This window comes from Corvus kubaryi, unplaced genomic scaffold, assembly GCF_017639235.1.
Source record: "Corvus kubaryi isolate FWS band 111438036 unplaced genomic scaffold, C.kubaryi_AGA036_p1.0 37398, whole genome shotgun sequence".
In the NCBI taxonomy this organism is placed as follows: domain Eukaryota; kingdom Metazoa; phylum Chordata; class Aves; order Passeriformes; family Corvidae; genus Corvus; species Corvus kubaryi.
In genome coordinates this window covers 45,923,090-45,947,844 of record NW_024581137.1, presented here as the reverse complement: position 1 = coordinate 45,947,844, position 24,755 = coordinate 45,923,090, and the positions used below count along the sequence as shown (strand labels likewise).

At 39.8% G+C, this 24,755-nt stretch overlaps 1 protein-coding gene across 3 annotated transcripts in view; it reads right to left on the bottom strand.

Annotated features, from left to right (window-relative positions):
* Positions 1-23,616, bottom strand: part of CCNY (cyclin Y) — a 123,117-nt gene extending 99,501 nt beyond the window's left edge. For all 3 annotated transcript variants that reach the window (XM_042042898.1, XM_042042899.1, XM_042042900.1), the window contains exon 1: positions 23,367-23,616. In XM_042042898.1, the coding sequence (XP_041898832.1) occupies positions 23,367-23,520 (154 nt within the window). In that variant the 5' untranslated portion in view covers positions 23,521-23,616. The remainder of the gene's footprint in view (positions 1-23,366) is intronic.
* Positions 23,617-24,755: the final 1,139 nt, after the last annotated feature.

Sequence of the window (24,755 nt, the reverse complement as noted above, 5' to 3'; positions counted from 1 at the left end):
CTTTGTTTTCAACTTTACCATACTAGAAAATGGTAAATCTTAGTTCATTTATTTCTATTCCTCAATTTTGTCAAGTTACCATGACAAAGACGGAAAAAGTCCTTGATCCATCATCAACAGTGAGTTCAACCAGAGAACTAAATGATAATAGACAAAAAATGCATAAAATGTTCTTATTTTTGTCTTTTTCCTCCAACATCACACTATGGCTGAAATTGTATACAGAAAACAGAGGAGAGAAAAAACTCTAAAAACTTGTAATGAAAAGATAGCCAGGGCCAAATCAAAACTTGGTTTATTTCAACCCAATAAAAACAAACTTCAACACAAGGAAGAGAAACACTGGGAAGGGTGACCATTTGCAGGCAAAAAAGGTCAGACATCTGAACAGATTTCCTGGAGCAAGGGAGCACTCCAGACAAACACTTATTGGCAAACATCTTCCCCCTTACAAGACACTTCCCCCTACGAACACACAATTAATTTACAAACTTCCACGTGTCTGTAACATGCCACTGGCCACCAATATACCCTTATGATGTTACCAAAAGTTAGCCCATAATAGAAGCCTCCAAGGTTTGCATCAGCACTGAGCACACCCCTATGAAAAAGGAGAAGGGGATGGCTTGCTCAGGCCATGAGTCCACATTGGATAACCCAGGCACAGACATAAAGGTTTTCTTTCCCATCACAAAGTGCTCAGACCAGGGGAAGCATGACTAGGTAAGTTAAAATATAACAGTGCTGTCCATTTAGCATTGAAATTAATAATATTACTTACAATTCCTTATAGCAAAAATGAAGCTAAAACGCACCAAATCTGAAAGAAGGGTTATCTGGGGACAGGAAGAGAAGGAGGAAGCCTATTCAAAGTCATTTGGTAAAATGCTAAACTAATTTACAGAAAGAAGATAGGCACTTCTGCAAACAGAAAATAACTTAAAATTATTCTTCCCCAGTGATATAAACATGTAGAAAACATAAATTCAACAAAAAGGCTGGATTTGGATCACTTTCCTCCCATCCTATGGGAAACACTTCCTAGCTTCAAATTGCTCCTACAACAACCTTGTCAAATTTTAAGAATAAGCTATGCAGAGTCCTTCACAGATGACTGCTGAAGTTCAATTACAGAGCACTCCTGTTTTCAAAAGACAGAATGATTGGGAAAAAATTACTTAAATGAAAAGATTACAACATACATGAGATTCAGAATCAGAATTTAAAGATATTTCCAGTGCATTGCTTATGTTCCAATGCAACAGCAAAAGAATCAGGGCAATTTTTTACTTCAGCAACTTTTTAATCAGAGGGGAAAAAAATGGAAAAAGAACTCTTGTCGATTGAATTAGTTCAGAAAATACTAAATGTTCTTAATTTTCACTAAAATTCAATGAGTAAATAATTATGTTAGTGCAATGCAATTTGATTTGAAGGATCAGGTATGTAAGAAAATCTCCATTTCCAATCACTGAGGACACAGAGTATTTTCTATTTCTCTACATATGTGCAGTACAACATTCCTATATACAGGAATACCCTACCTGAGAAACTCAAAAGCACTACAACTCATGTGCCCTTAACCACTACCTAATTTAAACAGGTCAAAATCTGGCAGGGACTTTGCAAGTCCTCAAAAAAGGGTACGGCCAAAAGCAACCCAAAAATTAAAACAACCTATCCCATCAGGCCTTACGTTACTTGAAAAGTACAAGTTATACACCTCTGATATCAACATATCAGTGTCCAAGAATATAAAAGTAAGTTAAACCCCTCAAATCAGAAGATAAATTTGAGGAAGATAAGGTAAAACCAATGTTAAATTCGTTACTATCAGGTAAAGCAATACATTACACTCATGCAAAGGTTTGTGATTTAGACAGCTTTCTTACCACTTGTTCAGTACTTTCCCATGTTTATTTGAACATATTTGCACAAAGCTGAAAAACAAATTGTTACAGAGCTCCAGAATTTCCATTTAGTGTTTGCTATGCTCAGATCTATTTTGCAGCAGTCTCTGCCATAACAAGAATTACTTCAAAAAAACTTCTCTCCAATAGTCAATTCTCTGATGGCAGTTTTCAGCCCTCTCAGTGTGCAACATACCATAATATATGCATGGTCAATCAAACCATTAAAAAATTTATTGATGTTGAAACTCAAACAATATTGGAGTCCTGTTCTTGATATAGTTCAGAACTAAACAAGTATGTATGAAACAAGCTAACCCCACATGTCAGATTGGAGATTACAGGAACCCCAAACTCAGGAGGCTCCTTACATTTAATAGTATTGGTTGTTCCGGGTAAAAAAACTTGCAGGTGTTATACAGCTTTGGGAAAGGCCTCGGAAATGATTTATACCACATGGAAGACAAAAATACATAAAGAAATGCAAACCAAATCTCCTCTTTAGAAAAGGCATATGCTGCTGCTGATTCAGAAGCCAGGTACATACTAAGGTTTTGGAATCCTTCTGTTTTCACAACTCCCACAACAAAAAAAAAAACCAAACAAAAACCTAAACAAACAAACAAAGTTTAAGAGACTCAAACCCAACATAATGTTTTCAGAATTTTTAACACATTTTAGAATTTTTTTAACACATCTGCTGTATATTTTAATGGTTTGTATCTACTTTCACCTCTGGACAGGACACTGCAATTCCTTGCTATCTGAAAGCTGTATGTCTGTTTCAAACAATTTATTCACCCTCTGGTTGCCAAGACAGTTGTTTTACAAATTAAATACAGCCTCTATAAAATACAGCCTCTAGTAATTATCCATTCACCTTTCTGAAGGGACATAACTGGGTTAGGATTTGTTCTTGCTTTACAGGAACTTAAGAACCTACACAATTCCTTTACGATAAAGACTCAGATGTAGGAAACCCTAAAGTTGGAGCTTCATAGTATCTCCATTTCGAGTTCATCCCCAACTGATTCCCAGAGGGAAGCAGCAATAACTCAATTCGTAGTGGCAAAAAACCCAGCCTAATTGCTCTTTTCCTGCAACAGTGACACAGTGACTTCACAGACAAAACATAAAGGAGCTTTCAACTGCAAAGTAAGAAAAGACTATCCAATTTCTCTCTTAAAGCATGCCAGAATCCCCATGCCATTATGTAAAGATCTTAAGGTCAGCTCTGATCACTAATATTTCTAGGGACTGAAAGACCCTTAAATTAAATCTCCAAGAAGCAAGACTAACACAGAGGATGCAAATTTGCTCCATTTCTACTCTACTGGCTTTGGGGCAGGGAATTCTTCATGGAGCAGCAGACTTCAAGCCCACTGTCTCATTCATCTCATAAAACTCTGGAAACAAATACACAGCTTGCAAGCACTCCCCCAAGGTAAAACCAAAGCATGCCGTACATTTTATGTCCAACAGTACCACTGCTCGATAAACAGCAGAGTCATTTCACAGATGTTAAAAAATGTGAAGTCCTTCACACATTTCTAAAGCCCTGTATTTACATGTCAGCTTTGTAACTGCACAAGAAACGTTGCTTTAAAATTATAGTTTTGTATTGGTTACCTATTGGTTAATTGTGTCATAGAAATAAACCAACTGACACAGTATTTTCAGAATACAAACAAAATATTATTATACCGGAATTTTTGCCTACTATAGGCATATTATGGCAGACAGAGATAAAACTCATGGGGCTCCAGCCTGCCACAGCCTCAGATGGCATCAGCATTCGACTTCAGAGCACATATGAGTGGCTTTGAAAGGAGACACGGTGATGTGAGCTGGCAGATTAGAAAGGAAAATTCAAGCCCTTAAAAGGGATTGCATGGTTGAGATAAATGAGCACAGGTGTCACAGGTTTAGCTGGAATTAGAAGCAGAATTTGGGATTTTTGAGAATTTAGAATGTTTAAAATCTGTAAATAAATAAATTTAGTGAAGGAAAACAATCTGTTAAAAAAGATCTTAATTACCTGGCAGTTATTCTTCTCCACTGAAGAAGCAAAGATTAGAGCTAGACAAAACACACCAAGACACTCCCTTCCAAAGGATCAATGTGCCCACAGAGACCAGGGTTAACCCTGAAACGTTTCTGCTCTCAGCAAAACTGACTTCAGTTTAGTTAGAAAAGGAACAACCTCTGCATCACAGCATCCAGCAACAGGCTAAAGCAACCCTAAAAAGAAAAGCTCCACTTCTTTGTGATGAAAAAAGCAGTTTCCAGCAATTTTGTTAATCAATACAAAACTAGTATTTTAAACATTTAAATGCTAAGGCATACAGATGTGATTTGGTGTTTCCTTAAAAATAACACATCTCAAATTCCCTGGGGAAAAAAAGGCCATTCAATTATATGCTTGAAGCCTACTGAATCATTTGCTTTCTTCAAAGGGGACAAGAAAATAACCCAGTCAAATCTTTCATACACTTGAATGCTATACCAAAGGTTTTGAAGATTGGATTCCTCTATCTTGATTTCACAGTGCTGTCCCAGCAAGTTACTTAAACTGAATAATAAGCACAGCAGGTCCTCTCTGACTTCTGCACGCAATCCAGACTGGTATTGTCCTTGCTGACAATCTAAGCCGCACTCCTTCCAGGGAGATTTTGGTAATATAATTAAATTATTTTCAGAAGTTTTAGCTTCAGATAACTAATCACATGACATTTATGGCAAAAAAACCCAGCAGATGCACATTTGTGAAAAAAAGTTAATTTGCACGATTAGGCATCAATTCCTAAATCAAAATTACAGTAAAATATTTATTTCTTAGTTTGGGTCAGTTCAAGAAACATTACAATATTAACTAAATATCATTCATCTCACTTCCTAGCATGCTTACATTTCAAGGTGATGTGTCTATTTTCTAAATATTCATCCATGTTAACTTTCTATATCAACCATTTAATAAGCAATGGTAATAACAGAAACAGGGAGGGAGGTGCAGAGACACTGTATCTGCTTAGAATCCCTGCAACAATATTTTTTGGCCTCTTGCTGTATTTGTATGTATCCTTTAGTTCTCAATATCCTGCAGTATATGAATGACCAAAACTCCCAAACCATTCTCCATTAATTTAAGAATCTACACACTTATACGCAAGTGGGAATATGTAGGGATTGTCATTGTTACTAGAAAAACTCTTGATTTTTTTAAAAGGTAAGAATGAGCATAGCATCACAGTGAAACTATCCTATGCAGAAGGGCATTTTTCACACAGCAATAGAGAAAAGAGAAACAGAAAATACATAATCAAGATGACTATAAAGGATCACTTGAAATGGAAAATACTGAAAGTAAATTGATAGGATTTCAGTTGCAGCAAGAAGCTTCTGAAAATACATTAACTTCAAAACCGGAATATTTTAACTATTCAGAACAAGGTGGAAACAAGAACAGTCATGCAGAAAGCTGACAATTCTTTAGATGTCTATAGGGCTTTCTAAACAGCAGCCAGAATGAGGTAAGGCAGTCCAGCTGAAACAGAAAACAAGCAGCGTTCATGAGTAACAGCACATTTTCTTTTTAGCATGAAAATCTATGATGAATACATCAATAACATTTCAAGGGCAATACAATTCAAACTGGAATTACATACTAATAGTCTAAGAGCTAACTTAATCTTATGAAAATGACAGAAGACCAGCCTCCCAAAGAAAATGCTTATATAGCTTCGTTATCAGATACGGCTGAAAGGACAAACACAAACCAGAATTAACAATATTAACACCTGCTTGCAATTAATTTCTTTAATTAGAACAACATTCTTCCACTCCCTAAGAACAAAGTTAAAACAGAAGAAAGAACTGATAGTCTTGCCAAAGCAAAGACTTTAATTTTGTTAAATCTAAAAGCTTTCCGCTGCCTTTCCATCTGCCTCATTGAAATTTCAGTGTCCATCACTGAACAACTTCCAGTTAAAAAAAGCAATACCGGGACTACTGCCAATAGTGGACTCTGACTGACCATCCACCAATTAAATATAGCCACCTCCAGGCAGAAACACAACATGTGCTGCTGTACCTTGTCCCCGACACAGCTGCCACTGCTGCACACATCTAATGATGCCAGATAGAGAATGCACCCCAGAGAACAGCACTGGGCAGGGACACTGTGCTAAAATACCCATTTTCCATATAATACTCCATGTCACGCTGTACACCTGCATTGGAGGCACTTAACAGCTGATTCTCTCTTATCTTTAGATACAAGAAATGGCAAAAAGCCAAAAGGTTGTTTACTACATGTGCAGAACACATTTATGTTTAGGAAACAAACAGAAGCGAGCATCTAAGACATCAGTGAAGTCACAGGCAGTGACTAGAAATAGGTAACTGCAAGTAGTAACAGAGAGATCACAGAATAGTGTCACCTTCTATCGATTTACTTTTACATCCAGACTTTTCAAGGTAGCATCAGACTATGTAGAGACTTTCTTGCAATTTCAGTAATGACTGGAAACACCTTTAAAATGATGACAGAAGAGATACTAAAAATGGACATGATTTCAAACGTCAGAAATTGGACTGGGTAAGGGGCAGTTTTGAAAATACTGATACAATGTAACATTTTATAGGTTTTATCCACTGTGTTCCTCATTGGGCTTCAAATCAAGATTGCACACCGACATGTACAAAAATAAAATCTTTTTCTATTTAATCAAACCAAAACTGCCCAAGTAAAAGTATTTTCTTAATCAGTGTTCTGGACAGGCTTTAGATAAAAGCCATAAAAATTATGGTCTAGAATGTCACCTGTTAACTATCATAAACTAAATATTCTGAACACTAATCTTCTGTGAAATACAGTCTTTCAGAAGTTTTTTCTCTTCTATTGGAAATGAAGGGGAACTGAAACAGTAACACCATAAATGCATGAGCACTTGACTGTGGTTTCAAATTGCAATATTGCTTCCTCCTCGTATGTCTGTCTTGTGAAAAAGTGCAGTACGGAATTTGGTGGGAGGAGGGGTGTTAGAATCTTTTTCCTCTTAATCCATTGTTTGAGGCATCATCAGACTTGATATACACAACTCAGTGGCTAGTCCTCAACTTTAGTTTAACCTCTGACTTATAAGCATGTAATTCTTGCAATTAGTAAAGATGCCTATACGAGCAAGTGCAGTACATTCTGGAGACACCTTTTCTAGAAGAAAACATTTCCTTTTATCCAGTAGCAATATATTTCCCAATATAAATCCACTTTTCTTTTCAGTGTATGCTAACAATGCTCTCCAATACACAGAGCAGCAAAAATGTAACTGTTAACTGAAGTTTCATGCTTCCAGTTTCTTTTCCCCTTCGCACACTGCTTAGGCAAGGAAAACCCAGACAGTGAAGCACAGCTGATGACTCCACTGCGCTCCTATCGAAGTGTAATTACAGGGCATGCAATACTCAAATCACCCCCAGCATTCTATGCAAAAAAGTTGAGGCCTAATGAAACTATAAGGCTGTCCACAGCTCCTTCAGAAATCAGGAGGCCAGGGATGAAATGCACAAATTACTGAGTTTTGGAAAGCCTGTCCTACTTCCATACCTGACTGAGAAAGATGGCCCCTTGCTCCTCCGTTTTAGTCCAAATCAAACATCAGTCTGTATGGGCATGTACCTGTGCAGCAAAGCACTAAAATCATATTTCACACCGAAAATTCAACTTGATTTGGATGTCCTTATAAAACATCTCTTTTTTTTTAAAGAACAAAATTAAGTAAAGAAAAAATAATTAATATTTTTTAGCATTCTAGTCAACTCTGAGAACTTGTCACTGTGTGCTCACAAACCATCAATGTAGTCAAGGCCTTATAAAATTAAAGTGCCAACTATTTAAGGATGTCTGCTGCTCACATACCAGCACATGCCCTTCTGCCTGGGAAATACAGGCACTCCATAACAATACCACAGACAAACTTACTTTCCTGTACCAGAAGCAATCCAAATCTGACACAGAGGTTTATAAACAATGATTTTTTTTTTTTTTAAGGCTAGAACTATCTTCCCTTTAAAAAAAGTCACATGCAACGACAGTTCTAATTCTTGCCTCTGTCTTTTACATGTTTACAGGTATTCTCCAGTTCTGCAAAGCTCTTCTAATACAGCACAGTGCAGATGTTCCTGTGCACTTTGAGCGGTCACTACTGTCAGAGACATTGTCTTGGCCAGCTGTGGGATTTCTCAAATTCTCTGCTACATGCTAATACAACACTTGAAGACAAGTATGTAAGGCACTTTTTGGAAGGAAATAAATTTAAGTGAAGGCTTATTCTGCATTTGTTTTTTAACTTCACCGAGTAATCAAGTGGTTTGCCTTTCTAAAAGTCAGTCTCATTTAGTGAGTATCTTAGCGTAATATACACATAGCAAATATTCATCAGAAAACAACAGAGGCAGGAATAGACCCCTAGTCTGAGGACGGGAGGGAGAAAGAAGACCAGTTGGTCAGATACCTTTTAAATACACTTTCACTGAGAAAATATTTGAGATAGTAAAAAATCTGTCCTTTGCTAAAACCCAAGTGGCTGAAGAGGTAGAAAGGATTTTTCCAAAACTATAAATTAAACTCCAAGTAGAGACACTGCTGAACATCACTATAAAAGAGAACAGCAAGTCAAATGTATAATTTAATGCCAACTTAATCTTCAAAGGAAGACCAAAGTTGCTGATCTTGTCTTGGATACATCCCAGCCTAGTGAGCCCACCACATGCTGTTTCCCTTGTAGGTCCCACAAGGCACTTCTCAGTGTACGTCCTTCACATCTCAACAGTCAGCACAGAAGGTATTTTCAGCCAGGAGTGGTGAGAGTGAAGAACTCCTATGTGAGCCAGGAACTAAGGACCAAACCCCAAAAGGATACCCTGGTTTTGACTGCAAACAGGAAGGTTATTTTTAATCTTTTTTTTTTTTTTTTTTTTTTTTTGAGAACAAACAATAGAAGTCAAGAAGAGCTATTGTACAGTGTACAGAGGCATAAAGGAATTAGCAAAGTAAATCTTTGGCTGTTATAAGCTCTATTTAATTTACATGTTCCTGCAAGGAACCTATGTCCCAAGAGCTTCTACATTCACACAGAACCCTGAATTTTCTTTACCAAAAGGTTTTAGTTGTGGAGGGGTTTATATAAATGTATGTAAATATATGTACACATACATACATGCACACAAAAAAAAAAAAACAAAAAACAAAAAAACCCCACAATTAAAACAAAATCTATTCTAAATCTTACAAAATTATTTTATTTTCAAGGAAGCAATCTTACTACAAGAACCAGATTAACTTTTTATTTGGTCTAAATGAGCAGAAAACCTCTCCATTTCTTTTCTTACAGGATTCTGAAAAATTCCACACCCTGAAGGAACTGCCAAACCAAAGAACTAACTTCAAGAGCTGCCTTGATACATCACCTTGGAAAATAAGGAGATAAATTTTCTTAAATGTGGTTCTATTGAATTCCCTGAGAAGGGTATTGGAGAAAGCAAATTAGGGATGCTGCAATTTCTACTACAGTCTGCAGTAACAGTGAATAGAACAATTACTTCCCCACCCATTCACTGTAAGTCTAACATGTTTCAAGGGCTTTTAATTCTCTCACAAATATTACTTGTTGACATGGAGACTGCTTTGCTTGAAAGATGCCTCCTGATATTTTTAATTCTAGCTTGCAGCATCAAGATATTGTCTTTAAAAAATAAAAATCTTCAATATCAGGGAAATAAAAGAACTTCCATTAAGGGGAAGAGGACATATTTAACTTAAAAATAAATTCTGTTCCCGAGAACAGTACTTGCAAATTATTTAATATTCCAATAATTTTCAGCTTTCTTTGTTCATATCACCAATCCTTCTGTTTTTATTTCATATTTCTGATAACTAGAGAGCCAAGAACATTTCTTTACTGCAGTCTGAGCTTGAAAACATGTAAGTTACCCATTATTAATATATTATACTAATAAGCACAAGCCTGAACACAAAGTGTTGTTCATCACAACAACCTTCATTTGCAAGTAATTTCTGATTCTCCATTGTTTACTAGGTCAATGTACCACCATGGAGATGACAATGATTCCTTTTAATCAAAGGAATGAAGCCAAGGGAAATAATTAATGCTAACTACCAATGTACTGGCTATTTATTTAAAACACATTGGCACGTGCCTGGACATAGCTGTTATATATTATGATAAGGAAACTGTGACTTTTTTCTCCCATGTATTTTAAATTCCATTAAGAAAATACACTCACCCCAAGTTTAGTTATGGGACCAAAAAATGTTATCATGACTCAGTCCTGGAGAGTAACTTCCGCTAGCTATGGTAAAAAAGCTTACTTGTGGCAAAACAATAAACCCTGCCATAAAGGGATAAACAGAGACAAAAGAGAAGGATACACGAAAAATAAAGAGCGTGAAAAAAGACCATCAGATCTAAACAGCAAGATAAACAGAGGTAATGCCATTTATCAGTGGCACAAAACTATTTTCTTGAGCCAAGTCTTGGGTTTCTCTCCAAACGATACATAAATATTGTCAAATCTTACTTGAAAGATGCCACAGAGATCTTTCCAGAGATCAAACAGGTTCCTGGGTAAAATTTTATTTCCAGGTTACAGGTAGATATTACCAACTCTCTAGAAGACATCAAAAATAAAGTTTTTTCAGTGCATACCTGCCTTATTATTTTCTATCAGCTACCAAGAAAAAAGTACCTGAGTTACTTGAAGAAAGAGAACTGTAGCAAGCAATAGAAGATAATAGGACTATTTATAAATCAGATGCAATATCCTCTTTCAACAAGTGCCCTGCTGAACACTAATAGTCTTGCAAGAGCAAGCTCCATGTTCTGAATTACTTCAAGAAGCCTTATTCTCACATGGGCCCTGGTTAGAAAATTTATCATAGCAATTGACTGTGTGAGAACAACAAGCTCAGATGCTTTAGTATCATTGCAAATATAAGTGCTTTACAGCCAGCAATGCACTTGAGTATACAGTTTGCATGCACTGCTGAACTGAAGCTTCACACTTATTTATATACTGCTGCACTCCTGCCAAGCATTTACATCAGCAGTTACCCCACCTGCCATTTGACAGTTACCTGTAACAGCTCATTTCTGGTATACCTGCATCAAAGCTATTTTACCTCAGTGAAAACCAGCATTAAAACCTCCATGTAAGAACTGACAGTGACTCAAGCAAGTCAGCACATTCTCATGAGATCTAATTGCTACAAAATATAATTTTTATCACAGTTACAGCCACAGTTGACAGTGTGCTGACTTAACATGTGACATTGCCCCCAGCTTTGATTAGCACAGCATGACCAGTGTGAAGGAACTGCTGGTGGAGATGTTGGCATGGCCAGCAAGGCGAGCACCGGAAGCACTCATGACCATTTCAGCAGCCTTCTGCAAAACACTTTCTAGAAGTAGACAACAGGGCTAGAGAGCCCTTCTGACCTGCAAACTAAGACCTTCACATGGACAGGAGCCCAGACTAACAAAACCAAGAGAAGGAAGAGTACCACACATGGGCCACAACTGGGAGATGAAAACTCCCGCTAGGTCCCACGATTCCCTGCCAGGCCAGGACTGGGCTGGACTCCAGAAACCCAACAGTGACAGCACAACTGCCCTTCCTGCCCTGCCAGCCCCTCAGGGTGCTGCCTGGTCTGCTAGGTAACCCTGGCCAGAAAAGGCCAGCCACCAATCCCACTGGGCACTGCTGAGCTCAGTCGTCACACATTCCCATTCCTTCAATAGAAAGAAAACCTTTTCCAGCAAGAGAACCTCTCTTTCAATTAGGCAATGCCAAATCAGTCAGATTTGAGTCCCCTAACAGAAACCCAGAAGGTTCTTCATTTGCATGAGGAAAGAAATGCAAAAACACATGGTTAGAGAAGATTTACATACAGCTGGACACACTGAATAATGGGCAGAGTATTAATTACAAAGATGGTAATTACCAGGAAATTTCTTCCATGAAATGCAAATCTTAAGACTGCTACCAACTAAATCTCTTTTCAGGTTTTTATTCACAAGAAAGCAGTGTATATGCATTCCACACTCTTTAAAAAGAAAAAACCTACATAGCCTCACAGCCTGTTTTAAGAATTACAACTCATGCACCATGGTTTATTTGTAACCCCAAACTGTAATCCAGGACATACATTCATACAACACACATCTCCAAAAGATATGAAGAAAATTACAGAGATGAAAATGCTACTTGGAAGTCCAAAGATAAAATGCAGAAATACAGAAATCTTACCAATTTGTGGATAACCATCACACAGATCCAAGAGAACAAGGACTAACATGTAGGAGAGGGAGGAAAGCAGGAATGTGCAGCAATGCAGAAATGAAAACATGACTTAAGATATTTGTTTTAAAATCAATGTTGAAAGTTATGATGCCACCCCGGAGTCTTCACTGACCCTCTGCTAGAACAAATTGTATTGTTGTGCACCTCTCATGACTCAAAAAGAACTGCAAAACAGAAGGGGTCAAGTACGAGGTGATGAGACCAGAGACAGGATGTCTGTGTGTTGTGGGTAGAAAAAGGTTGGGCTGAGCACAGGCAAGAAGCAAGTAAGGCAGACTCTGAATGAGTGATACAAAACAAAGGGGGAGAAGGGATAAAAGCAGATAAAAATCAGTCCTGGTAAAGCAACAAGGATGGAGGAATCATTAAAAATCATTGGAGGAATGATCAAAAAGGAATATATTTATCTTTCAGCTCGAAGCTGCTTTTACAATTGTACTACCAACACGCCAAAAACCAATACATTAACTTCTTACTTTAAAAATGTTATTTTCCAATATGTTTGTTAAACATAAAATCTTAAGAACAAAGTTTTCATTCAAGACCACATGCACAAAAAAAAAAAAAAAATTGGGGGCAGAATCTGCTACCTAACTGCAGCCTGTTCTTCCACCAAAGGCCAGAGGCCTAGCCTTTACTTCCCAAGCTTCCTGAAGCTCACAGATATCCCAAGGACAAAGCCACGCTGGGTTTGCATCCCAGTTATCCAGCAGCCCAGTACCAGAGGAGGCCCCGAGCTAACCTCGGCCACCAGGGGCAGGAGGACACGCAGGCACAGGGGCCGTGCCCAGGGCCTTCCATGGTGCAGGGATCACCCACTGCCAGCACCTTCCCCGGAGCACAAACGCCTGGCAGGAGTCACAGTGTCAGACAGCACCATTCCTCACTTGAATAACCACTGAGTATAGTCAGTACAAGTACACTTGCTTTTTCCCTACAGTAACATTGATAAATCCATGGGAACCTGTTTTGAGATAATCAACATGAAATCAGAGACAAAAGAGCAACTGAAGTGTTCCCTTAAGTTCTCTTCTTCTTTTCTACCCACAACCACACATAATTTCACTGCTGTTTAACTGCAAATCTATATTCAAAAATTAAAACACGCAGTAAGGAGAAAAACAAAAACAACAAGAAAACCCCTACAATCAGGTATGTGAAAATATGAGAGCAGTTGTACAATATAAGTTCAGGTTCTCATGTAGTAATATAAAACCTCAGTGTTTGGATTGCATGAACTGTGACTCAAATACTTGTTACAAAAATAATTCTTTACCATAATATTTTTTAAAGAAATGTGACTTAATGTCGAGAGCTTACTTTTCACAAAACATTCATTTCCAGTCCAATTTAACTTGGCAATGTCCCCTTCACTTAAATAACCATTTTTGCCCAGGGGAAACTAGTTTCTAGATTTAGAATTTGCATCACTGGTTATATATGGAATTTTAAATTATTTTTTTGTTTCCTTTAGCTTTCAAGAACAGTATTGGTTTCTTTTTCTCCGTGAAACAACCAGTTAAATCTCTCCTACTTATTATTATTTTTATCACAGACTTGATCTCTAGGACCATCTGTTACAGGAATCCTTCCCATACCTAAACCCATGAAAAAGTACAGAAAACCCTCCATAAAATTATAACTCCAATTTCTATGTCTGACACAGAGAGAGTAACTGGATATTGTGAATGCAGGATTCTAGACACTTACCCAAGTAAATTATCCTAGAAGGAAGGAGGACATTTAGCTGCACAGAGTGTGATTTGAAAGATTAAAACACAATTGCATTTCCAAACTCTTCACACCCTTTTAGCCTCCATTGACTGACTGAATAAATGCATATGGATTTCTGCCAGCTAGGAATAGTCACAACAACCAGCTCCAACAAGGAAGTGCCACTGAGAGCTGTGCATTCACAGGGAGCATCAGGTGGGACTGACACACAGCTCAGAGCAGAGGCACCCGCAAAAGATCCTGTTGTTCACTCGTGAAACTGGATTTTACCTTGATGTTTATTTTACCATCTGAACTTTGAAATCTACTACATATGATTTTAACAAGAAATAGCAAAATACTAACCAGAAGAAAGCTCATAAATCTTAATTTCAGAATCTCTTTTTAAGAGCTGTTCACTCCCATGCAAATAAATCAATCACTGATTACTATTTAAAAGTTAAAACACTAGGATTTCAAAACACATGTATGAACACCTATGTCAAGTGGTTAATTACAATCCTTATTTTAATAGTGATAGTGAACAGGGCACAGAATTTCAAATTAAAGATCATCCTCAACATATTTTACTGAGTTTGGAGATCCAATAAATTTAAGTCTAGCTATAGCCGCAGTTGAAACTTTGCTAGCAACTAGAAATAAAATACTTTCTAATAAAATCTGAAACTGTTTTTTCCCCTAGTTACAAACAAAACGGAATAATGCTATGAATTGTTAGGCAAAATATTCTGCCACTGGACTTAATATTATGAATTTTAACTCTGTTGATTTCAGTTATATTTCTCATAAACTTAATAAAAACAAGTCCTTCAAAGTTCTCCAAAATGAAGAGAAAACAAAACAAACAGGAAAAAAAAGAGATTTTAAAGATCCCAATTCCTAATAGCTGTGTTTCTACCTCCCAAACACACAGGAGATTGCCATCCTCTAATAAGCAAACCAACCGTCTGAAAATCAAAATTTCTTTTAGGATTATATGCAGGTTCTCAATCATAACTTCTTCTTTTTCCAACCTGTATTTCACATTGGTTATTATAATAGTGTTCTCTGAAGAGGAGAAAGTGGGGAGAGACCCACGCCAAATTAGCAGAGACTACAGTTTACTGAATGAATACTGCATATATAGCACAGAGACAACTTTTTTCCAAGCTAGAAAAACAGATGAGATCCAAAACTCCTAACAGAAGCCTAGGAATCAAGAGTTCTAATTAATTTCAAATGTTGAAAGACCTTCTTCAAGGTCTTTAGATCACTTGTATCACTTTACTGCACAACACAGCTCACAAAGTACTTCAGAGATGTCATTACTGCTTGTAAAGCTCACTGACCATAGCCTGAAAGTTTCTTTTAGCCCAAGCAGGGAAGCATGGTCTGCTATGTTCAGGATCAGCTACAATTTCCAAATTTTGGTTCTTCTAATCTAATGCAATGTCCTTCCAGAGGAAGGTCAGGAAAGAGGATAAAGAAACCACCATATATTTAACTGTAAAATTGAGCTATTGATAAATAGCACAAAAGCGTAACTGCTCCCAGTCATTTCACATACACAGCCTCATCTACTGACAAACTCCTAAATGACCCCCTCCATAGAGAGCTTGCATAGAAGTGAAAAAATGTAGGATAGCAATTCAAAACATCTTTGCTGACCAAGCACGGTTTCTTTCCCATGCAGTACTACTTTCAATATCTGAAATGAATGTATTTTTTCCAGGAACAAAGATGGTAATAAGTTTCTTTTTCAGTTGGAAGCATCCATTAGGATGTCATAAAACAAATAACAACATGGCAACAAAAAGGTACTGCTTCCCAGAATGCTAATGTGCAGGGATAAAATGCAAAACAGAAACAATTTTAAGCATGCCAGTAATTCTAACTGCTAATTCTAAATCTAGAAAAGAATCCCTGTACCATCAAGTCTTGCATCTTCATTCAGTAACACTGCACCTTTATCATATCACTTTGGGTAGCCTGACTTTACAAAGCCCTGGAGTACTCTGTACTGTACTCTGTATCTTCTGTAAGTTTTGTCTCCCTAAAATCCATCTTTTAGATGCAGGAATAACTCATCAATTCCCACTGTTAATGAAATACCAACACAGCAAAGAAAAGAATCTTCTAAAATTTCAACACCCTCTCATATTGGTTTCAATACTGTTGAAAGTAAATACTTTCACTTCCTATCTGATACCTTCTAGATCTCAGCCACAGCTGTGTAAGAATCATTTTGTAGACAAAAAAAATAAGCAAGCAAAAAGTCTGAGATACAACTTTTTTTAACTAAGGCTGGGTGGGGTTTTATTTAAAAGAAAATTACGAATCAGTAGTTGAAGGCTGACTCTTCTGATTACAGAGAGAAGAACATCACAGTGCAGACTCTCCCTCTAAAAATCACAGTGGAAAAGAGCATGGGAAATGCTACACAAGGTGGATGAAAATTCACTCTTAATTTTGGGATTAGCTCTATTCCATAACTTTGTCTGAGCATTCAACTATTGCAGTTTTCTGCAACATTTTCACACCAACAAAAACAGTAATAAAGTGCCACTCACAGCACCAAAAACATTGATGTTATTGATATTTTGTTCAAACCACCATAAGCTACAGGAGGACAGCAGAAGTTTTGCAGTGCAAACTGCACCTACTGATGGCAAAACAAAGGTAGTCCAGCAACATGGTTACAGCATTCGCCTGCCTTAAAAGAAATGGTATTAATTTCCAGTATCATTCCAAAGAAATAAAGATAGAAGTAAATCAATAGGAGTTGGACTTCCATGATCCTTGTGGGTCCCTTCCAACTCAGGATATTCTATGATTCTAACACCAGTTAACGGAAAATGTGAATTCTTGATGATCTGAGAATCTTGTCTTAGCTGAATGACTGTTGGTCTAAACACTCCTTTCCAATTTGCAGGCCCAAAATGTTGTAAGTGTGATGAGAAAGGAAAACAAAACAAAGGGGGAAAACCATTTTGTGCAAATCCTCCAACCAGCTTTCATCAGTAATTTTCCATTAATGCCAACCACAGCTCTTTAGCCAGCTTCTATACTAGTTAAGGATTAGAAGCAGGAGCTTTGGCCTGAAGACTAAGTTCTTTCTCCACCCAATTCAGGCTACTGAGAGCTCCAAGTTTAAAACCAGTCCTCCCAGAAGCAACACAAGAGCTGATGATGCTCCTACTGCACCGGCTGAGGGGATGGGTTACAGTGGCATATAGGGCCTACAAAATCAGCAACAAAAGTTAAAGTTGAACACAGTAAAACTATCTCTGAACTTTGGTCAACTTCAACAAAAAGGTTTCAGCTCAGGAAATGAACATCCCAACAGTCCATTTCAGCAATTCTGGAATATTTGCTTTCAAAGTTGATTTGTAAGGAGACAGAACTCCTTACAAACTGTCCATTCTTCTTACAGAAGATATGGAGAAAGTAGTAACTACTCCAGTGAAGGCACCACCTCTGCATACTGCTTGCAATAGTCCATCAAAATAATAAATTGCTAGACTTAAAAGATTTATTAATGCTGGCTAGATCTTCACATACATTTCAGAGATGTATGGCACACATATTAAATATTCTGCAGGATGAAGTGAAAAAGATCGCTCCATATGTCAGAATGCACACAGAAAATTACACGTTTTAAAATTTCTATTTATCCAAATTCAAAGAAATTGAAAAGAAGCAAAAGTAATGCCAATTCATTTCAACATAGAAAGCTCAGAGAAAGGCTATAGATATGTTTTCAGTTTGCAAAGTGTAATTCATATTCTTGCAAAGATGTTAAACAAGGAAGATATTTAGACCACGCCTGACACGCAGCTGGCTGGCAGGACAAAGACAAGGACGGCCATCAGGCAGTGCTAGGCACTGCTCACTTACTGCCCTTCCAGCCTCAGGACACATAGCAGAGAGCAGCTAGAAAAAGGCATTCACGGTGTCAGCTGCTGTATGGTGTCCCACCAGGACTGGTTTTTGTATCATCTGACCTGAGCAAGGCCTGAAGATGCAGTAAACATACCCTGGAGGACTGAAAAACCTTCAGTAGGCACATAAAATTAGGTAAACCAGCTATGACCACACAGTGAAGGGGTTTTCATTGCTTTTAAATACATTATTCTTATTACAAAACCCAAGGCAAAAAATATCCAAATATAAATCCAAAAATATCCAAAACAACTTAAAATACAGTAGTCCTTCCATTATATGAGACCTATAAGTTTAAGTCCTGTCATTCTGTTTCAAGTACCAATTTACCCAGCCAAGATTGTTGATCTTGTATAACTCACTTTCAAAGAAAATATTAATCAGATGGCAGTGCACAAATAGAATTTCTTAGAGGTAAGTTCAGATATGACTAGTCCTAGTATGTGTGCATCTGAAGGTTTCTGCAGCTAAATATGAAAATACTGACTTCATACAGGATGTACATTTATTGGTTTGATGTGAACAATGTAAAAATGAGGTTTTGGGAAGGCTTTGTACGACATGATGGTGCCTCTTAGGAGAAGCAGGGCACAGACAGAACAATCAGATAAGGCTGGTAACAGAAGAAAAAAGAAAGCTGTGCAGGAGGCATCATTAGCAACGTGCAATATGGGCCTAGGTTCACTGATGAAGGCCATAGCAGGCTGCATTTGTAAATTTTTGATGCAGTGGATCCTTGATACATGACCTCTGACAAATGCTTAAGTAGGTAATACCAAATACCAAAACAGTAGTACTGAAAGGCACATAGATCACCTCTGTGCTGGACTTCTGGCTAAGGGAACAAGAACATTTTTTGAATGAGAATTTTCTGTAAACCAAATAGGCTTTGTTTTTAAAGAAAGGCTATCCTTGTACAATCCACGTTTTAGCAGGAATGTCTGTGTGCAGCACACTGCATGTTTAATTTGCTTCTGAAGTGCTTATGTCTTGACTTTTGTCAAGTAGGTCAGTTACTTCACAACGTGCAACCCATCATGCCCTAGCTCTTGAAAACACCAGTACTCCCTTTAAGCAAAATTCCATTAGGTATATGGGGCAGACATTTTAAAACTTCCTTCTATTTTGCTAAAATCTCATAATTCTTATAAAACCCAGCAGACAAGAGATACACAAATACTAACTAGTCTCATGTCAGATTCTCCCTTATGGCAGTTCCAAGAAGATGGAGGGAGAAAAAATATGTAAATGAACAAATAAATGGCTTTTTAAAAAGCAGTCCATTCTTAGGAGCCTGTGCATTATGCAGCAAAAACATGATTGACCCATCATGAAAAGGGCTGAAAAGGTTTATCAGTGATGCACAGTTGCACAGAACATTATCTGAGCTAGCAATGCATGACCTAGTGACATTAGCAGTTTACAAAGAAAAAAAAAACCTGATTTTTGTGGGGTGAAGGGGAAAAAAAGGGAGGAGCTGATCATTAAGAACTGTCTTTTCTTGAAATAGCCTAGGAACTCTCCATCTAGTCTCTGTTTCAGGAACAGCCTTTTGGCCAATTTCATTGTATGGTATCAGCTTTGCTTCACACCATCATATTTGTGGTAAGATGTTCCCTTTCACCCCCTCACTACAGCTCCGTACTTGAAAAGCTGACTATAGAAATCATGCTTCAAACAGAGAAATCACATCTGAGCACATGAGCTTATGCTGCCTTTTCTCAAGTTAAGCCACCACTGGGTCTGACTGTGACTTGCTGATGTAAAGAGTAAGTGGAGTCTAGGCTATGGGTAGCCCAGCCAGTGAGGACTTACACAATGCATACACCAAGGCGCTTACACAGCTTGCACAGGCAAAAGTTTGCATCCAAATGAGATACGGAATCTGACACATAAAGCTTTTAACTATTGTTACTTATGGCTGCCATTAACTGCTGTAAAAGAATCTTGACAGCAAATAGGTAGATGTAGGAATCTACAAGTTTTGAATCCACTGCCATAATTTTCTTAAAGTAAACTTCTAAATGTGAAGCACTGAGAAATGTGGAAGCTCAGCCTAAGTAATAAATCATCAAAACCAGAAGGTAACGTCTGTATGTTACAGTTACCCTCTTTCTCAACAGAGGAAAACATAAAAAATCTGTTAGGTGTTCTTCATTATCATGGGTCTGTACAAACTAACAATAAAACAAATAAAAAAGCATTCAGAAACAAACAAAAGCAAAGCATTCCGGTGACCGCACAATATTCAGAGAGGCAATTTTGCACATGTGGATTTTTCTAGAAGTCCACTACCTTCTTAGAAATTTGAGGGGAAGAAAAAAGAGGAAAAAAGGTAAATTCAACTTTACTATTCTCCAGAACAAGTCACTTGATAAATACCTCCTAATCAAAACTCTTTCAAAATTCCCCTTTTCTTTCAGATGCCAATTTATAAACAGTTATAAAATATTATAGAAATTGAGATTTTTCTGGCAAGGTACCAGTGATGTAGAGATATTTTGTTATAAAAAACCAATTCCTACTGAAAAATAATTCCTCCACCTGTTCCTTAAAACACTACTAGTGGATTGTGTATGGAACTTGAATTAGAGAAGACAATTCAAAAGCATGATTTTGAAGGCAGATTTGATGAACATTTCCTTAGGGAGTACATAAGACAGGCAGATGTCAAACAGTTCCACTAGTACTAAAATTTCCAGTTAAATCACTCTCTGAGGTTTGACATCCCTCTCTCTTTTTCTTTCTCCCTCTCATACTGCCAGAAAGAGGGCCTGTAACAGTGAAAACCATGCATCTCTTAAAAGCTTAAAATAGCCCACAGCTGATTTAATGGTTCTAAAAGTTCTTGATTTATTAAAGCAGATTTACCCACTTCAAAAAGTAAAATATTTCCTGAACTTCCATCAATATGAGCATGAAAACAACTTCCACACAAAACACAGTAACTCAGACACTACATGACATGGTCTTTACAGTTCCTAAAGGTACCACTGACAAACTAAACGACTGTTAGAGACATGAATTTGCACTTTGAGACCTGTCACTGACACATATACCCAAGCAGGATGGAAGGGCTCTCACTTGAAGAACAGTGAGAAATAAATTTGAAGTGTCAGAAATGTCTCCTTTCAGTGCATTAGTCTCAGTCATCATTTATTTAATTTTTTAAAAAAGTACATTTGGCAACACTACCAATTTAAGAAACCTTATGACTTGCAGGAACACTAAGGAATAAACATCCAGCATTCTCTTCACAACTCAGATAACCAGACTATTGTTCTTTCATTGTAAAATGGTAAAAATATCATCAGAGTTTTCTACTGTGAAGGGGTTTTCCCACCCCAGTGTCTCACCCACCAACATCTGTATACCATACAACCTCAAACGATCTAACAACAAAAACATAATAGCTAGTCTAATATGAAATAACATTTCAGAAACAGAATCATCCTATTACATTTAATAGTCATCATCTTTAACCAAGAGACCTTCAGTGAGCATGACTCCAGGGTAACAGACCTGCAACAAAGCACACTTCAAAAAGTTGTTTTACCCCAGTCTGTCCCATTGTTTTGCATGTACAGACATTTATTACCCATCGGTCTCCCCAATGAAAACTTACTTCTCAGACTCTATCCATAAAAAGGGTCAAGAGTAGAGTAAAGCATAAAAAGGAAACCCAAAACTCTTCTTTTTCAAATTTGAAGACAGCTTGCCCGTTTGAAACTGTGGCATTGCACCGACAATGGCCCCAGACAAAAACCAACAAAACGTAAAAATAAATAATGTACGAGGTATTTTCTGTGTTCTAAAAACAGGTTACAACTCTAGCCTTGAAACATGCCACAGTTTAAAGGAGAAGAGAGACAGAACACACATGTACCTTGACCCAACAAATGAAACAACCAACCAATAAAGATTTTCTGGGTTTTTTTGCAAATAACTACTAAGATGCAGGAACTTACCTGCATTACATGCACGTGTAATGTGCAAACACACATGCACTTACTATTTCCATCAAAGCCTTTCTTCCCATCCATAAAAAAAAAAAAAAAGGCACACCAAGAACAAGGCACAAAACCCACACATCTCTGACCAAAAACTTCACTGCAGCCTGTGTTGTTGTAGATGGAGAAATCCGTGCCATCAGAGAGAGCTGCATCCTGCTACACTGTACACCACTGATGCTGTAAGAATTAATCATTCACAGATCAACAATTGGTTCTTTCACCTCTCTGGCTTTCTCAGATCAGATCATTATATATCATTGTATTTTTTCCACCTACTGATCCTGTTAGACTCAATTTTTCAACTGCATGTAGCAAAGACATCTGAAAAACATTCCTATTTCTAGAATGCACCTCACTGAAAGAAACTAGTGAGGGTACATATGCTTCCACGGGCTTCACAACTTTACCAGTGTCAAAAAGTGACTGAACATTGAATTCTGTACTAAAATCACAATCTAATAAACTGTGAAAAAATGTGGAAGGCAAACTGAAGGGCACCAAAGTCCTTCTTTCTGGCTTTCTACCAAAGGCAGTTCATGTGAACAAATCCATGAGATAGCTGACCTTTTAGCAAGTAAAGTTTTAGGACTAAATACTTCAGCTAATCAAAAACTAAATTACACATATACATTAACTCAACCCACATCTTTAAAATAAAGCTGTATTCTGGCGAGCCAGAACGGCACCACATTCAGTCACGACTAAACCAACAGGAACATGGCTTTTTTAATACCTCTGCAGAGAAAGAGAGAGCGAGGCAGTATTCATGATGAGTACTGTACTTCATCATGACAGTAACGGAAGAAAAAGTCACTGGAAGAGAAGGTTGTCATGGGAAGCATTTCTCCCACTTTTATCGCTGGCAGGGTTTGTCCTTTAAACGCTCACCCCTGCAGAGGCCTGGCAGGTGACATCCCGGCAGGTGACGTGAGCTCGGCACAGCCAGCCCTGCCAAGGGCGAGGGACACTCCCCTGGGCCACAGCCGAGCCCCAGGTGTATGAGCCCGCCGGGACTGACCGTAATATCACCTCACGACGTTCTGAAGGGCGAAGGGTCTCGGCAGCGCAGACCCGGGGCTAAAAAACTGCACCCTGCCAGAGGATGCGGCGCGGCGCGGGGGGAGGATGCTCCCAGCCCCCGCTAGAAGGGTCCCGCACAGCACTCCCCGGGGACATGAGCAGCTCTGGAGGCGGAATGTACCGCGGTATCCCCGTGAGCCCCGCGGGGGCGGGCACGGGGACCGGCACCGTCCGTGACAGCCCGGAGGGACGCGGTGCCGGGACAGCGGGACCGGCCGGACCGGCCCCACCCGCGGGGGAGCCGCCGGGGCAGAGCCGTGCCCGCCGCAGGGAGTGGAGGGGAGGGGAAGGGATGCAGCGGCTCCCCGGGGCGCCCGCCCGCGCTCACCGTCGATGTTCTCCCGGTCGCTGATGTGCTGCAGGTTGCAGCCCGTGTCCTCCCGGCTCAGCTCGGCCTCGGGGCGGTAGGACTCCAGCCGAGAGTGGGCATTCCGGCGCAGCTTGGGGCTGGAGGAGACGCAGCAGGACGTGGTGTTCCCCATCTTCTCTGCCCGGCCCCGGCCCGGCCCGGCTCGGGAGGAGGCGAGGGGCGGCCGGTCAGCGGGGGTGGCGGGAAGCCATGGGCGGCAGCGGCGACAAGAGGGAGCGGCGGCGGGGGAGGAGGCGGCGGCTGCGGCGCCCTGCGGCTGCACTCGCCGGCGGTTCCCCCCGGCGGCTCATCCGCGGAGGCGGCCCCACAGAGCGGCCCGCCGGCGTGGGCTGCCGCAGCTAAGCCGCCCTCCTCCGCGGGCGGGCAGCGCGGGGCCCGCCGGGGCACAGCCCCATCCTCCCCCGCCCCCGCGCAGCCGCCGGGCCCGCTCCGCGCACGCACCCACGCGGCAGCACCGCAGCCTCCGCGGCAGCGACACCGCAGCAGCAGCAGCGGCGGCAGCAGCAGCCGCCCCGGGCGGCCCCCGCGAACCGGTTCCGGTTCAAGCGGGCGGTGACGCCTCCCGCCGGGCGGGCTGCGGGAGCGGCCGCCCCGGCAGCCACTGGCGGAGCCCCCCTGAGCCGCGGCCCCTGGGTCTCCGGCCCTCCTTGCTCGAGCGTCTCGCACACGGACACTCTCCCACAATCCAGGAGCTCAGCACGCTGGTGCCGGAGGGAGCGGGGGCGGCAGCCGCTGCCTCCCCGCGGGGCCCGGCCAGGCTGAGGCCGCACTGCTGGCCCGGGGGCTCCTCGGGGACCCTCCGTGCTCGTGTCCGCAGCAGGGACCCCGCGGGAGGCCCGATCCAGGCCGGAGCCCGAGCCCGGCCCGGCCCCGCACCTGCCCCGCCGTGAGGGGCCCGCATGCGGTAGGAAATAGTCACTGGTGTCCCAGAGCTTTGTAGGGACTGCACGAATTCTCTGAAAACTTGTTAAGCTTTCCTGTAGACTGACGGTTCCAAAGATAACAGGCCACAGAGAAATGAGAGGGTGTAAAGTGCCCCTTTGTACGCTTCCACGTGTTCAGGGCTTTCCCAGTCAAAATCCTTTTTGCCATATTCAATGTAATGCTAAAGATGGGGATAGTTTTCATTAGTCGCCTTTGTTGGTATTTTTTTCTTTAAATCTTTGTAATCGAAGTAAATTTCTTGACTGCTGGAGATCTGAGTCATGGTAGTTGAATGGGTACACTCATAATTTGATAACAGAAAAGCACTTTTATGTATTTATAAAAGATGCTTTGACTTACAGCCCTGTGTCCAGGGAGCCATTATTTATTCTATCAGGCATCTCATGATATCTGATGTTTTTA